Source organism: Coregonus lavaretus, assembly GCF_964263955.1.
Source record: "Coregonus lavaretus genome assembly, chromosome: 1".
In the NCBI taxonomy this organism is placed as follows: domain Eukaryota; kingdom Metazoa; phylum Chordata; class Actinopteri; order Salmoniformes; family Salmonidae; genus Coregonus; species Coregonus lavaretus.
The window spans coordinates 81636552-81650625 of NC_139988.1; the positions used below are offsets into that span (position 1 = coordinate 81636552).

General features: G+C 43.0%; 1 protein-coding gene across 1 annotated transcript in view; it reads left to right on the forward strand.

Annotated features, from left to right (window-relative positions):
* The window catches only part of slc39a11 (solute carrier family 39, member 11), a 160097-nt gene that overhangs the window by 109814 nt on the left and 36209 nt on the right, over window positions 1–14074 (forward strand). The window contains exon 4 of the mRNA XM_084171580.1: window positions 9212–9394. Coding sequence (XP_084027706.1) covers window positions 9212–9394 — 183 coding nt within the window. The remainder of the gene's footprint in view (window positions 1–9211; window positions 9395–14074) is intronic.

Sequence of the window (14074 nt, forward strand, 5' to 3'; positions counted from 1 at the left end):
AGCTGTGACCAAAGTAACAAAGCCTACCATCAGTAACACACTACGCCGCCAGGGACTCAAATCCTGCAGTGCCAGACGTGTCCCCCTGCTTAAGCCAGTACATGTCCAGGCCCGTCTGAAGTTTTGCTAGAATGCATTTGGATGATCCAGAAGAGGATTGGGAGAATGTCATATGGTCAGATGAAACCAAAATAGAACTTTTTGGTAAAAACTCAACTCATCGTGTTTGGAGGACAAAGAATGCTGAGTTGCATCCAAAGAACACCATACCTACTGTGAAGCATGGGGGTGGAAACATCATGCTTTGGGGCTGTTTTTCTGCAAAGGGACCAGGACGACTGATCCTTGTAAAGGAAAGAATGAATGGGGCCATGTATCGTGAGATTTTGAGTGAAAACCTCCTTCCATCAGCAAGGGCATTGAAGATGAAACGTGGCTGGGTCTTTCAGCATGACAATGATCCCAAACACACTGCCCGGGCAACGAAGGAGTGGCTTCGTAAGAAGCATTTCAAGGTCCTGGAGTGGCCTAGCCAGTCTCCAGATCTCAACCCCATAGAAAATCTTTGGAGGGAGTTGAAAGTCCGTGTTGCCCAGCGACAGCCCCAAAACATCACTGCTCTAGAGGAGATCTGCATGGAGGAATGGGCCAAAATACCAGCAACAGTGTGTGAAAACCTTGTGAAGACTTACAGAAAACGTTTGACCTGTGTCATTGCCAACAAAGGGTATATAACAAAGTATTGAGAAACTTTTGTTATTGACCAAATACTTATTTTCCACCATAATTTGCAAATAAATTCATAAAAAATCCTACAATTTGATTTTCTGGATTTATTTTTCTCATTTTGTCTGTCATAGTTGACGCGTACCTGTGATGAAAATTACAGGCCTCTCTCATCTTTTTAAGTGGGAGAACTTGCACAATTGGTGGCTGACTAAATACTTTTTTTCCCCACTGTATGTCATGCAATAAAATGCAAATTAATTACTTAATCATACAATGTGATTTTCTGGATTTTCTGGATAAAAATTACAGACCTCTACATGATTTGCAAGTAGGAAAACCTGCAAAATCGGCAGTGTATCAAATACTCCCCACTGTATATACTGAAATATTACATTTACATAAGTATTCAGACTCTTTACTCAATACTTTGTTGAAGCACCTTTGGCAGTGATTACAGCATCGAGTCTTGTTGGGTATGACGCTACAAGCGTGGCACAACTGTATTTGGGGAGTTTCTCCCATTCTTCTCTGCAGATCCTCTCAAGCTCTGTCAGGTTGGATGGGGAGCGTCGCTGCACAGCTATTTTCAGGTATCTCCAGAGATGTTCGATCGGGTTCAAGTCCGTGCTCTGGCTGGGCCAATCAAGGACATTCAGAGACTTGTCCAGAAGCCACTCCTACGTTGTCTTGGCTGTGTGCGTAGGGTTGTTGTCCTGTTGGAAGGTGAACCTTCACCCCAGTCTGAGGTCCTGAGCGCTCTGGAGCAGGTTTTCATCAAGGATCTCTCTGTACTTTGCTCCGTTCATATTTGCCTCAATCCTAACTAGTCTCCCAGTCCCTGCCTCTGAAAAACATCCCTGCAGCATGATGCTGCCACCACCGTGCTTCACCATAGGGATGGTGCCAGGTTTCCTCCAGACGTGACACTTGGCATTCAGGCCAAAGAGTTCAATCTTGGTTTCATCTGACCAGATAATCTTGTTTCTCATGGTCTGAGAGTCTTTAGGTGCCTTTTGGCAAAATCCAAGAGGGCTGTCGTGCCTTTTACTGATTAGTGGCTTCCGTCTGGCCACTACCATTAAGGCCTGATTGGTGGAGTGCTGCAGAGATGGTTTGTCTTCTGGAAGGTTATTCCATCTCCACAGAGGAACTCTGGAGCTCCTTCAGACTGACCATCGGGTTCTTGGTCACCTCCCTGACCAAGACCCTTCTCACCCGATTGCTCAGTTTGGTCAGGCGGCAAGCTCTAGGAAGAGTCTTGGTGGTTCTCAACTTCTTCCATTTAAGAATGATGGAGGCCACTGTGTTCTTGGGGACCTTCAATGCTGCAGAATTTGTTCGTACCCTTCCCCAGATCTGTGCCTCAACACAATCCTGTCTCTGAGCTCTACGGACAATTCCTTCGACCTCATGGCTTGGTTTTTGCTCTGACATGCACTACCAACTGTGGGACCTTACGTAGACAGGTGTGTGCCTTTCCAAATCATGTCCAATCAATTGAATTTACCACAGGTGGACTCCAATCAAGTTGTAGAAACATCTCAAGGATGATCAATGGAAACAGGATGCATCTGAGCTCAATTTCGAGTCCCATAGCAAAGGGCCTGAGTGCTTATATAAATAAGGTATTTCAGTTTTTTTATTTTTAATACATTTGCAAAAAAAATCTAAACCTGTTTTCACTTATGGGGTATTGTGTGTAGATTGCTGAGGATTTTTTTGATTGAATCCATTTTCGAATAAGGCTGTAACGTAACAAAATGTGTAAAAGTCAAGGGGTGTGAATACTTTCCGAAGGCACTGTATATAAAGCAGAGGGCTGCGTGGTCCGTTATTTTTAACTTAAGCTAGACGTGGGGCGATATTTTATCCATAGGGGCGGTTCTCATGCACAAACATTATCCACGTGCGAAAAGTACGGCTGAGCGCCCTTCACGTGCACGAGAAAAGGGATTGTGTCAGGGGAGTGTGTGTGTGTGTGTGCGTGTGCATGTGCACGCGGTCTAGGTCAGAATGAGACTCCAGTGTTAATTTTCCTGTTGAGCACGTCCCCCTGATCTGTCACTCAAAGTGATTGACCGGTAGAATGGTTGTACTAGAGATTGGCAATCAAACCTCGCCAAATAGTATCCACAGTGACATTCAGCACACACACTACTGTTGAGCCCTCAGCGTCAGTTAGAGGCGTGGCCATTCCCTCAGGAGCAGAATCAACAATGGCAGAAGAAATTGCTGTGCTATTCCATAGATGCTAAAATTGCAATATGTTTGCCTCATTTCAGTTTGTGACAAAACAATGTATAGTATAGGGAATCATTGTACCATCTGTATCGCTGTGAGAAATATTTTCAGTAACCAAGATGGTGTACAAAACTGAAAGTAAAAAGACGCACAAGTCAAACTTAAGTAAAGAGTATTTTTTTTTATTCAGCCTAAGTGTTGCAATTTGCCTAGTTTCCAAGAGAGTGCTGCAGTTCACATGTAACCCCTTTAAAGGGTAGGTAGCATAAACGTAACCACATGTAACATATGGATTTGCATTAGTATACGCATCAATAGTCCCAACGCAAAGTTACACCTCACTTTTCAATTTTTTGGTTATTACATAAAAGCGAACAGAATGCCGAAGTCATGCCGGAAAATGTTTTTGTGATGTGGAGGACCCGGCATGCCAGCCTATTCCCTATAATGTAAACTCCAACAGAAATAACTTCAAAATAATTACCAGCCTGCTAATGTTACGTTAGCACTGCATGAGTCAGCCAGTTGCTATCAACACCTATCTTATTTCACCTTTATTTAACCAGGTAAGCCAGTTGAGAACAAGTTCTCATTTACAACTGTAACCTGGCCAAGATAAAGCAAAGCAGTGCGGAAAAAACAACAACAACACAGAGTTACATATGGAATAAACAAAACGTACAGTCAATAACACAATAGAAAGTGTGTGCAAATGTAGTAAGTTATGGAGGTAAGGCAATAAATAGGCCACAGTGCAAAATACTTACAATTATAATTTAGTATTAACACTGGAGTGATAGATGTGCCGAAGATGATGTGCAAATAGAGATAATGGGGTGCAAATTAGCAAAATAAATAACAATATGTAAATTACAGATGGGCTGTGTACAGGTGCAGTGATCGGTAAGCTGCTCTGACAACTGATGCTTAAAGATAGTGAGGGAGATAAGTGTCTCCAGCTTCAGAGATTTTTGCAGTTCGTTCCAGTCATTTGCAGCAGAGAACTGGAAGGAATGGCGACCAAAGGAGGTGTTGGCTTTGGGGATGACCAGTGAGATATACCTGCTGGAACGCATACTACGGGTGGGTGTTGCTATGGTGACCAATGAGCTAAGATAAGGCAGGGATTTGCCTAGAAGGGATTTATAGATGACCTGGAACCAGTGGGTTTGGCGACGAATATGTAGTGAGGGCCAGCCAACGAGAGCGTACAGGTCACAATGGTGGGGAGTATTTGGGGCTTTGGTGACAAAACGGAAGGCACTGTGATAGATTATGTCCAATTTGCTGAGTAGAGTGTTGGAAGCTATTTTGTAAATGACTTCACCAAAGTCAAGGATCGGTAGGATAGTCCGTTTTACGAGGGCATGTTTAGCAGCATGAGTGAAGGAGTCTTTGTTGCGAAATAGGAAGCCGATTCTAGATTTAACTTTGCATTGGAGATGCTTAATGTGAGTCTGGAAGAAGAGTTTACAGTCTAACCAGACATCTTATAGCTACATTAAAGTAAACCAACGTTTTGGAAATAAATAACGCCATCTAACCAGTTATCAAATAATGTTACTGGTATATGCAGTTATCGTAGCCAGCAAGCCAGCCAGCTAAAGTTTTTTTCTTAGCCTGCTAGCTAGCCTAGAAAGCTAATTAGCCTAGCTAGCCAACCACCATGGTTGACATAGTTAGGTATTAAGCCAGAGAACAACACCAACTAGTCTACCACAGGCAGGATTTTTTTTTTTAAGCCAGCAGATATAAAGTAGAGATAGTGAAGACTTAGCGATTTGACAGCTGAGTTAGCTACCGAAGAAGAGCCAAGGAGAGAGGAGCTTCAGAGGGAGAGGCTGTTTCACCAGCCGAGGGAGAGTCAGCTAATTCAATAGCGATATGTAAATCTAAAATTAGGCAATAATCCAGAGGTGGCAGTGGGCACAGGAGACGCAGGGAAAGAATCAACAATAAGACGACGATCGGAGGAGGGCTCCAGGCAGAGGGAAATGATCACAACAGCACAGTCAGTCAGCTACTGTAGCACGCTCGTACTAAACCTACTAATAGCCTACTTCACGGAGATCATGCGGCCCCCACGTGTAGGGAATCTGATTGGTTGTTAACATCATACCTCATGAATGGTGGATTTTAGCTCACCACTGCCAACACTTAGTCTACATGGCTAATGGCTAACGTTAGCCAGCTCGAGCTAGCTAACGCAGAATAGATTCTCCATATGACGTTGAGAAATAGTGCATTGTGGATAGTTTTGAAGATATCCGGAAATAAGTGAATAAATATGTAAAAAACCCAAAACATAACTATTGTTGTAGTTATAGGTTACCAGATCGTGACTACAGCTATGTTATTAAGTCTTTGACCACACTGTTTTTTTTTACTTTGGTGAGTAAAAACTCATGCTTCCTACCCTTTAAGTTTTTAATATTATAATCTCTCTCGCTCTTTTGCGCTCGCTCGTGCGCTCTCTCTCTCTCTCTCGCTCGCTCGCTCGCTCTCCCTACCTTCCGCTCTCCCTTAGCAACTCATAATAAAAATAATAGGCCTAAATGTCCTCTGAGCTCAAATAATCTATATGTAAGGACAGAACATCTAAGTGCTTTCATTTGTCCCAGGATTTTCTTCCTAAGAGAGCAATTACACATGAGGAAGGTTAGACCTTTTCATACGTGTGTACTAGTCTAAACCATGGCTGACCTAGACCCATGTATCTTTTCCTTCTACCCAGTGTAGATGGGTAAGTGGGCTCTTTGTCCCTCTGTTCCCCATTCAATGAAGCGTGTGTGTTTGTTTGTGCGCGCATGTGTTCCTGGCTCTTATTCCCAGTGATCAGAGAGATTAGTAAATTAGTGATAGAATAGATTTGTTTCTACTCTAAGGGGGTTGGCTGTGGGGGTCTGGAACCCATCACTCGGCTGTAATCAATCAGCCCCCCTACACACACACACACAACCCCGTCTCCTGACCACTTCCAGTCTAATTTCAGGATGAGAGCCAGAGAAGTGGCCACCCGAGCACAGCGGACGTCTCTTGGCAGCCACATGCAAATGCGTTTCTCTGGCTTGTGTGCTAGGTTCACCCACGCTAATGTCCCCATATGGGAATATGGTACACACCAGTTAGGGGGCACAGAGCAATGCTGACACTTGTCATCAAGCCCTGAAATCTTCTGAGGACCAGCCTTGAATCTGTTTCCTGTTGCTCTCATTTTCAAATTCTTTATCTCCCCTACTCACATAACTTATGTAATAGTAACTTAAAACATTCCTGTTAGAGTAAGTCATCTTGGTTTAGCTTATTAAAAGGACACCCACTACCTAGAGTAATCAAATGATTAGCCCTACATTGATGATGCATTTATCAGTGTCTGAGGGTGGGAATAGGGGAAAGAGGGATTGGTGGCTATTAGACAACAAAATAAATGTATAGGTCCGATCAGTGGTGGAAAAAGTACTCCGTTGGCATACTTCAGTAAAAGTAAAGATACCGTAATAGAAAATGACTCAAGTGAAAGTAACCCAGTAAAATACTACATGAGTAAAGTCTAAAAGTATCTGGTTTTAAATGTACTAAAGTACAGTGGGGGGAAAAAGTACTTAATTGTCATACTTGAGTAAAAGTACAAAGTAAAAGTAAATGCTATACATCAAATTCCTTATATTAAGCAAACCAGACGGAATGAACTTATCCTCTGCAGCAGAGGTAACTCTGGATCTTCCTTTCCTGTGGCGGTCCTAATGAGAGCCAGTTTCATCATAGCGCTTGATGGTTTTTGCGACTGCACTTGAAGAAACTTTCAAAGTTCTTGAAATGTTCCTTATTGACTGACCTTCATGTCTTAAAGTAATGATCAACTGTAATTTCTCTTTGCTTATTTGAGCTGTTCTTGCCATAATAAGGACTTGGTCTTTTACCAAATAGGGCTATCTTCTGTATACCAACCCTACCTTGTCACAACACAACTGATTGGCTCAAATGCATTAGGAAGGAAAGAAATTCCACAAATTAACTTTTAAGAAGGCACACCTGATAATTGAAATGCATTCCAGGTGACTACCTCATGAAGCTGGTTGAGAGAATGCCAAGCGTGTGCAAAGCTGTCATCAAGGCAAAGGGTGGCTATTTGAAGAATCTCAAATATAAAATATATTTTGATTTGTTTAATACTTTTTTGGTTACTACATGATTCCATGTGTGTTATTTCATAGTTTTCATGTCTTCACTATTATTCTACAATGTAGGAAATAGTAAAAAAGAAAGAAAAACCCTGGAATGAGTAGGTGTTTCCAAACCTTTGACTGGTATTGTATTGAAATGAGGGAATATTGACATGTAACTTTTTTACATAATCATTTGTAGGTTAGTTAGTTAGACTTGCTTTCCATTAATTGACGGCAATAGTAACCGTTTAGATGATGAACATACTAATCAGCTTCTCATCAGACCTACAGTGAGGGAAAAAAGTATTTGATCCCCTGCTGATTTTGTACGTTTGCCCACTGACAAAGACATGATCAGTCTATAATTTTAATGGTAGGTTTATTTGAACAGTGAGAGACAGAATAACAACAACAAAATCCAGAAAAACGCATGTCAAAAATGTTATAAATTGATTTGCATTTTAATGAGGGAAATAAGTATTTTACCCCTCTGCAAAACATGACTTAGTACTTGGTGGCAAAACCCTTGTTGGCAATTTACAGAGGTCAGACGTTTCTTGTAGTTGGCCACCAGGTTTTCACACATCTCAGGAGGGATTTTGTCCCACTCCTCTTTGCAGATCTTCTCCAAGTCATTAAGGTTTCGAGGCTGACATTTGGCAACTCAAACCTTCAGCTCCCTCCACAGATTTTCTATGGGATTAAGGTCTGGAGACTGGCAAGGCCAGGACCTTAATGTGCTTCTTCTTGAGCCACTCCTTTGTTGCCTTGGCCGTGTGTTTTGGGTCATTGTCATGCTGGAATACCCATCCACGACCCATTTTCAATGCCCTGGCTGAGGGAAGGAGGTTCTCACCCAAGATTTGACGGTACATGGCCCCGTCCATCGTCCCTTTGATGCGGTGAAGTTGTCCTGTCCCCTTAGCAGAAAAACACCTCCAAAGCATAATGTTTCCACCTCCATGTTTGACGGTGGGGATGGTGTTCTTGGGGTCATAGGTAGCATTCCTCCTCCTCCAAACACGGCGAGTTGAGTTGATGCCAAAGAGCAACATTTTGGTCTAATCTGACCACAACACTTTCACCCAGTTCTCCTCTGAATCATTCAGATGTTCATTGGCAAACTTCAGACGGGCCTGTATATGTGCTTTCTTGAGCAGGGGGACCTTGCGGGCGCTGCAGGATTTCAGTCCTTCACGGCATAGTGTGTTTCCAATTGTTTTCTTGGTGACTATGGTCCCAGCTGCCTTGAGATCATTGACAAGATCCTCCCGTGTAGTTCTGGGCTGATTCCTCACCGTTCTCATGATCATTGCAACTCCACGAGGTGAGATCTTGCATGGAGCCCCAGGCCAAGGGAGATTGACAGTTCTTTTGTGTTTCTTCCATTTGCGAATAATCGCACCAACCGTTGTCACCTTCTCACCAAGCTGCTTGGCTTTGGTCTTGTAGCCCATTCCAGTCTTGTGTAGGTCTACAATCTTGTCCCTGACATCCTTGGAGAGCTCTTTGATCTTGGCCATGGTGGAGAGTTTGGAATCTGATTGATTGATTGCTTCTGTGGACAGGTGTCTTTTTATACAGGTAACAAGCTGAGATTAGGAGCACTCCCTTTAAGCGTGTGCTCCTAATCTCAGCTCGTTACCTGTATAAAAGACACCTGGGAGCCATACATCTTTCTGATTGAGAGGGGGTCAAATACTTATTTCCCTAATTAAAATGCAAATCAATTTATAACATTTTTGACATGCGTTTTTCTGGATTTTTTTGTTGTTATTCTGTCTCTCACTGTTCAAATAAACCTACCATTAAAATTATAAACTGATCATTTCTTTGTCAGCGGGCAAACGTACAAAATCAGCAGGGGATCAAATCATTTTTTCCCTCACTGCATGTTTCACTTGGAATTTTCATAGAGCCCAATTTGCTGAAATAATGGTTACCATTGCTTAATCGTCTTCTAATAGTGCTTAATCGTATTCTAATCTGAAAGATTGCTTAATTGTCAAGGACTCTTATATTGTAGGAATGTTGTAGGAATGTTGTCTGAATGTTGTGTCATGTCTTCCTTACAGATAAGATTGAGAACGGAGGAGACGTGTACCAGAGGAGGAAAGGCCCCCACGTCGACGCTGGCTCCTCAGATTCCGAGGGACAGGAAGTGGGCAGCCGGCAACAGGAAGAGGCAGGGCAAACCGGAAGCAGATGGAGGCGCATCGTCCTCCTGATCCTGGCCATCACCATCCACAACATCCCAGGTGAGAAGAAGAACCCACCACAGCCCATTCTGTAGTCCCAAACCAACCCCTGCCACTCTCTCCTAGCCCCTAGCCCCTAGCCCCTAGCCTCTAGCCCTTAGCTCTTAGCCCCTATCATCTTTCCCTAGGCTATTCATGTTCATCTGAATCGAATAGTTTAGGTTGTTAGGAATCAGTAATATGGTAACAGATTGCCTTTGTGACATGTTCACAATATTGCTGAAGCTACACCTCAGAGGGAGTAGTGAGTTATATCTGTAGCAGTGATTTCAAAGAGCCAACACACAGTTTGATATACAGTTGAAGTCGGAAGTTTACATACACCTTAGCCAAATTCAGTTTTCACAATTCCTGACATTTAATCCTAGTAAAAATTCCCTGTCTTAGGTCAGTTAGGATCACCACTTTATTTTAAGAATGTGAAATTTCAGAATAATAGTAGAGAGAATGATTTATTTCAGCTTTTATTTGTTTCATCACATTCCCAGTGGGTCAGAAGTGTACGTACACTCAATTAATAAGTTGGGTGGATTTTGGCCCATTCCTCCTGACAGAGCTGGTGTTACTGAGTCAGGTTTGTAGGCCTCCTTGCTCGCACATGCTTTTCAGTTCTGCCCACACATTTTCTATAGGATTGAGGTCAGGGCTTTGTGATGGCCACTCCAATACCTTGACTTTGTTGTCCTTAAGCCATTTTGTCACAACTTTGGAAGTATGCTTGGGGTCATTGTTCATTTGGAAGACCCATTTGCGACCAAGCTTTAACTTCCTGACTGATGTCTTGAGATGTTGCTTCAATATATCCACATAATTTTCCTTCCTCATGATGCCATCTATTTTGTGAAGTGCACCAGTCCCTCCTGCAGCAAAACACCCCCACAGCATGATGCTGCCACCCCTGTTCTTCACGGTTGGGATGGTGTTCTTCGGCTTGCAAGCCTATCCCCTTTTTCCTCCAAACATAACGATGGTCATTATGGCCAAACAGTTCTACTTTTGTTTCATCAGAGCAGAGGACATTTCTCCAAAAAGTACGATCTTTGTCCCCATGTGCAGTTGCAAACCGTAGTCTGGCTTTTTTATGGCGGTTTTGGAGCAGTGGCTTCTTCCTTGCTGAGCGGCCTTTCAGGTCATATCGATATAGGACTCGTTTTACTGTGGATATAGATACTTTTGTACCTGTTTCCTCCAGCGTCTTCACAAGGTCCTTTGCTGTTGTTCTGGGATTGATTTGCACTTTTCGCACCAAAGTACGTTCATCTCTAGGAGACAGAACGCGTATCCTTCCTGAGCGGTATGACGGCTGTGTGGTCCCATTGTGTTTATACTTGCGTACTGTTTGTACAGATGAACGTGGTACCTTCAGGCGTTTGGAAATTGCTCCCAAGGATGAACCAGACTTGTGGAGGTGTACAATTTTTATATTGAGGTCTTGGCAGATTTCTTTTGATTTTCCTATGATGTCAAGCAAAGAGGCACTGGGTTTGAAGGTAGGGTTTGAAATACATCCACAGGTACACCTCCAATTGACTCAAATGATGTAAATTAGCCTATCAGAAGCTTCTAAAGCCATGACATCATTTTCTGGAATTTTCCAAGCTGTTTAAAGGCACAGTCAACTTAGTGTATGTAAACTTCTGACCCACTGGAACTGTGATACAGTGAATTATAAGTGAAATAATCTGTCTGTAAACAATTGTTGGAAAGAATGACTTGTGTCATGCACAAAGTAGATGTCCTAACCAACTTGCCAAAACTATAGTTTGTTAACAAGAAATTTGTGGAGTGGTTGAAAAACAAGTTTTAATGACTCCAACCTAAGTGTATGTAAACATCCGACTTCAACTGTGGCTTTCTCCTCTAGTTGGACTGCTGATAGAGTAGAGTATTGTTGAGGAGGATACCACTATCCATCCCCAGCGTGTCTTCTTCTATATATGTTATTACCTTAATAAGCTTAATGCCACCAACTGATTGAGTCAATAGCAGTGTTTTCAGGGGGGTTAGTTTTCAACCTCCAGCACAGCTAATAAGTAGTGACAGTTTGATCCGTGGTCATGGGAGCGTGACAGGCTTTGGAGGCAGGAGCATCCCCGTAATAGGGGCTGTGCTTGTGTGTGTGTGTGTGTGTGTACGTGCGTTGCGGGGGGCTGCGTGTGTTTAGACTGGCCCTGCAAGCTCTATGGATAATACCCACTGTGGGAGGATGTACAGATGGAGAAATTGATCGATTTCCTTGTTGGAGTCACTGTGGGAGGATGTACAGATGGAGAAATTGATTGATTTCCTTGTTGGAGTCACTGCTCAATATTTTACATTTAAGTCATTTGGCAGACGCCCTTATCCAGAGCGACTTACAGTAGTGAGTGCATACAGTGGCTTGCGAAAGTATTCACCCCCCTTGGTATTTTTCCTATTTTGTTGCCTTACAACCTGGAATTAAAATGGATTTTTTGGGGGTTTGTATCATTTGATTTACACAACATGCCTACCAATTTTAAGATGCAAAAAACAGAAAACTTGAGCGTGCATAACTATTCACCCCCCCCCCCCCCCCCCCCAAAGTCAATACTTTGTTGAGCCACCTTTTGCAGCAATTACAGCTGCAAGTCTCTTGGGGTATGTCTCTATAAGCTTGGCACATCTAGCCACTGGGATTTTTGTTCATTCTTCAAGGCAAAACTGCTCCAGCTCCTTCAAGTTGGATGGGTTCCGCTGGTGTACAGCAATCTTTAATTTATACCACAGATTCTCAATTGGATTAAGGTCTGGGCTTTGACTAGGCCACTTAAACCACTCAAGTGTTGCTTTAGCAGTATGCTTAGGATCATTGTCCTGCTGGAAGGTGAACCTCTGTCCTAGTCTCAAATCTCTGGAAGACAAACAGGTTTCCCTCAAGAATTTCCCTGTATTTAGCGCCATCCATCATTCTTTCAATTCTGACCAGTCCCTGCCGATGGAAAAACATCCCCACAGCATGATGCTGCCACCACCATGCTTCACTGTGGGGATGGTGTACTCAGGGTGATGAGAGGTGTTGGGTTTTCGCCAGACATAGCGTTTTCCTTGATGGCCAAAAAGCTAAATTTTTGTCTCATCTGACCAGAGTACCTTCTTCCATATGTTTGGGGAGTCTCCCATATAGCTTTTGGCGAACACCAAACGTGTTTGCTTATTTTTTTCTTTAAGCAATGGCTTTTTTCTGGCCACTCTTCCGTAAAGCCCAGCTCTGTGGAATGTATGGCTTAAAGTGGTCCTATGGACAGATACTCCAATCTCCGCTGTGGAGCTTTGCAGCTTCTTCAGGGTTATATTTGGTCTCTTTATTTCCTCTCTGATTATTGCCCTCCTTGCCTGGTCCGTGAGTTTTGGTGGACGGCCCTCTCTTGGCAGTTGTTGTGGTGACATATTCTTTCCATTTTTTTTATTATGGATTTATTTGTGCTCCGTGGGATGTTCAAAGTTTTGGATGTTTTTTAATACCCCAACCCTGATCTGTACTTCTCCACAACTTTGTCCCTGACCTGTTTGGAGAGGTCCTTGGTCTTCATGGTGCCGCTTGCTTGGTGGTGCCCCTTGCTTAGTGGTGTTGCAGACTCTGGGGCCTTTCAGAACAGGTATGTGTATATATACTGAGATTATGTGACAGATCATGTGACACTTAGATTGCACACAGGTGGACTTTATTTAACTAATAATGTGACTTCTGAAGGTAATTGGTTGCACCAGATCTTATTTAGGGGCTTCATAGCAAACGGGGTGAATACAGTGGGGGAAAAAAGTATTTAGTCAGCCACCAATTGTGCAAGTTCTCCCACTTAAAAAGATGAGAGAGGCCTGTAATTTTCATCATAGGTACACGTCAACTATGACAGACAAATGGAGATTTTTTTTTCTCCAGAAAATCACATTGTAGGATTTTTAATGAATTTATTTGCAAATTATGGTGGAAAATAAGTATTTGGTCACCTACAAACAAGCAAGATTTCTGGCTCTCACAGACCTGTAACTTCTTCTTTAAGAGGCTCCTCTGTCCTCCACTCGTTACCTGTATTAATGGCACCTGTTTGAACTTGTTATCAGTATAAAAGACACCTGTCCACAACCTCAAACAGTCACACTCCAAACTCCACTATGGCCAAGACCAAAGAGCTGTCAAAGGGCACGAGAAACAAAATTGTAGACCTGCACCAGGCTGGGAAGACTGAATCTGCAATAGGTAAGCAGCTTGGTTTGAAGAAATCAACTGTGGGAGCAATTATTAGGAAATGGAAGACATAAAATACCACTGATAATCTCCCTCGATCTGGGGCTCCACGCAAGATCTCACCCCGTGGGGTCAAAATGATCACAAGAACGGTGAGCAACAATCCCAGAACCACACGGGGGGACCTAGTGAATGACCTGCAGAGAGCTGGGACCAAAGTAACAAAGCCTACCATCAGTAACACACTACGCCGCCAGGGACTCAAATCCTGCAGTGCTGGACGTTTCCCCCTGCTTAAGCCAGTACATGTCCAGGCCCGTCTGAAGTTTGCTAGAGTGCATTTGGATGATCCAGAAGAGGATTGGGAGAATGTCATATGGTCAGATGGTAAAAACTCAACTCGTCGTGTTTGAAGGACAAAGAATCCTGAGTTGCATCCAAAGAACACCATACCTACTGTGAAGCATGGGGGT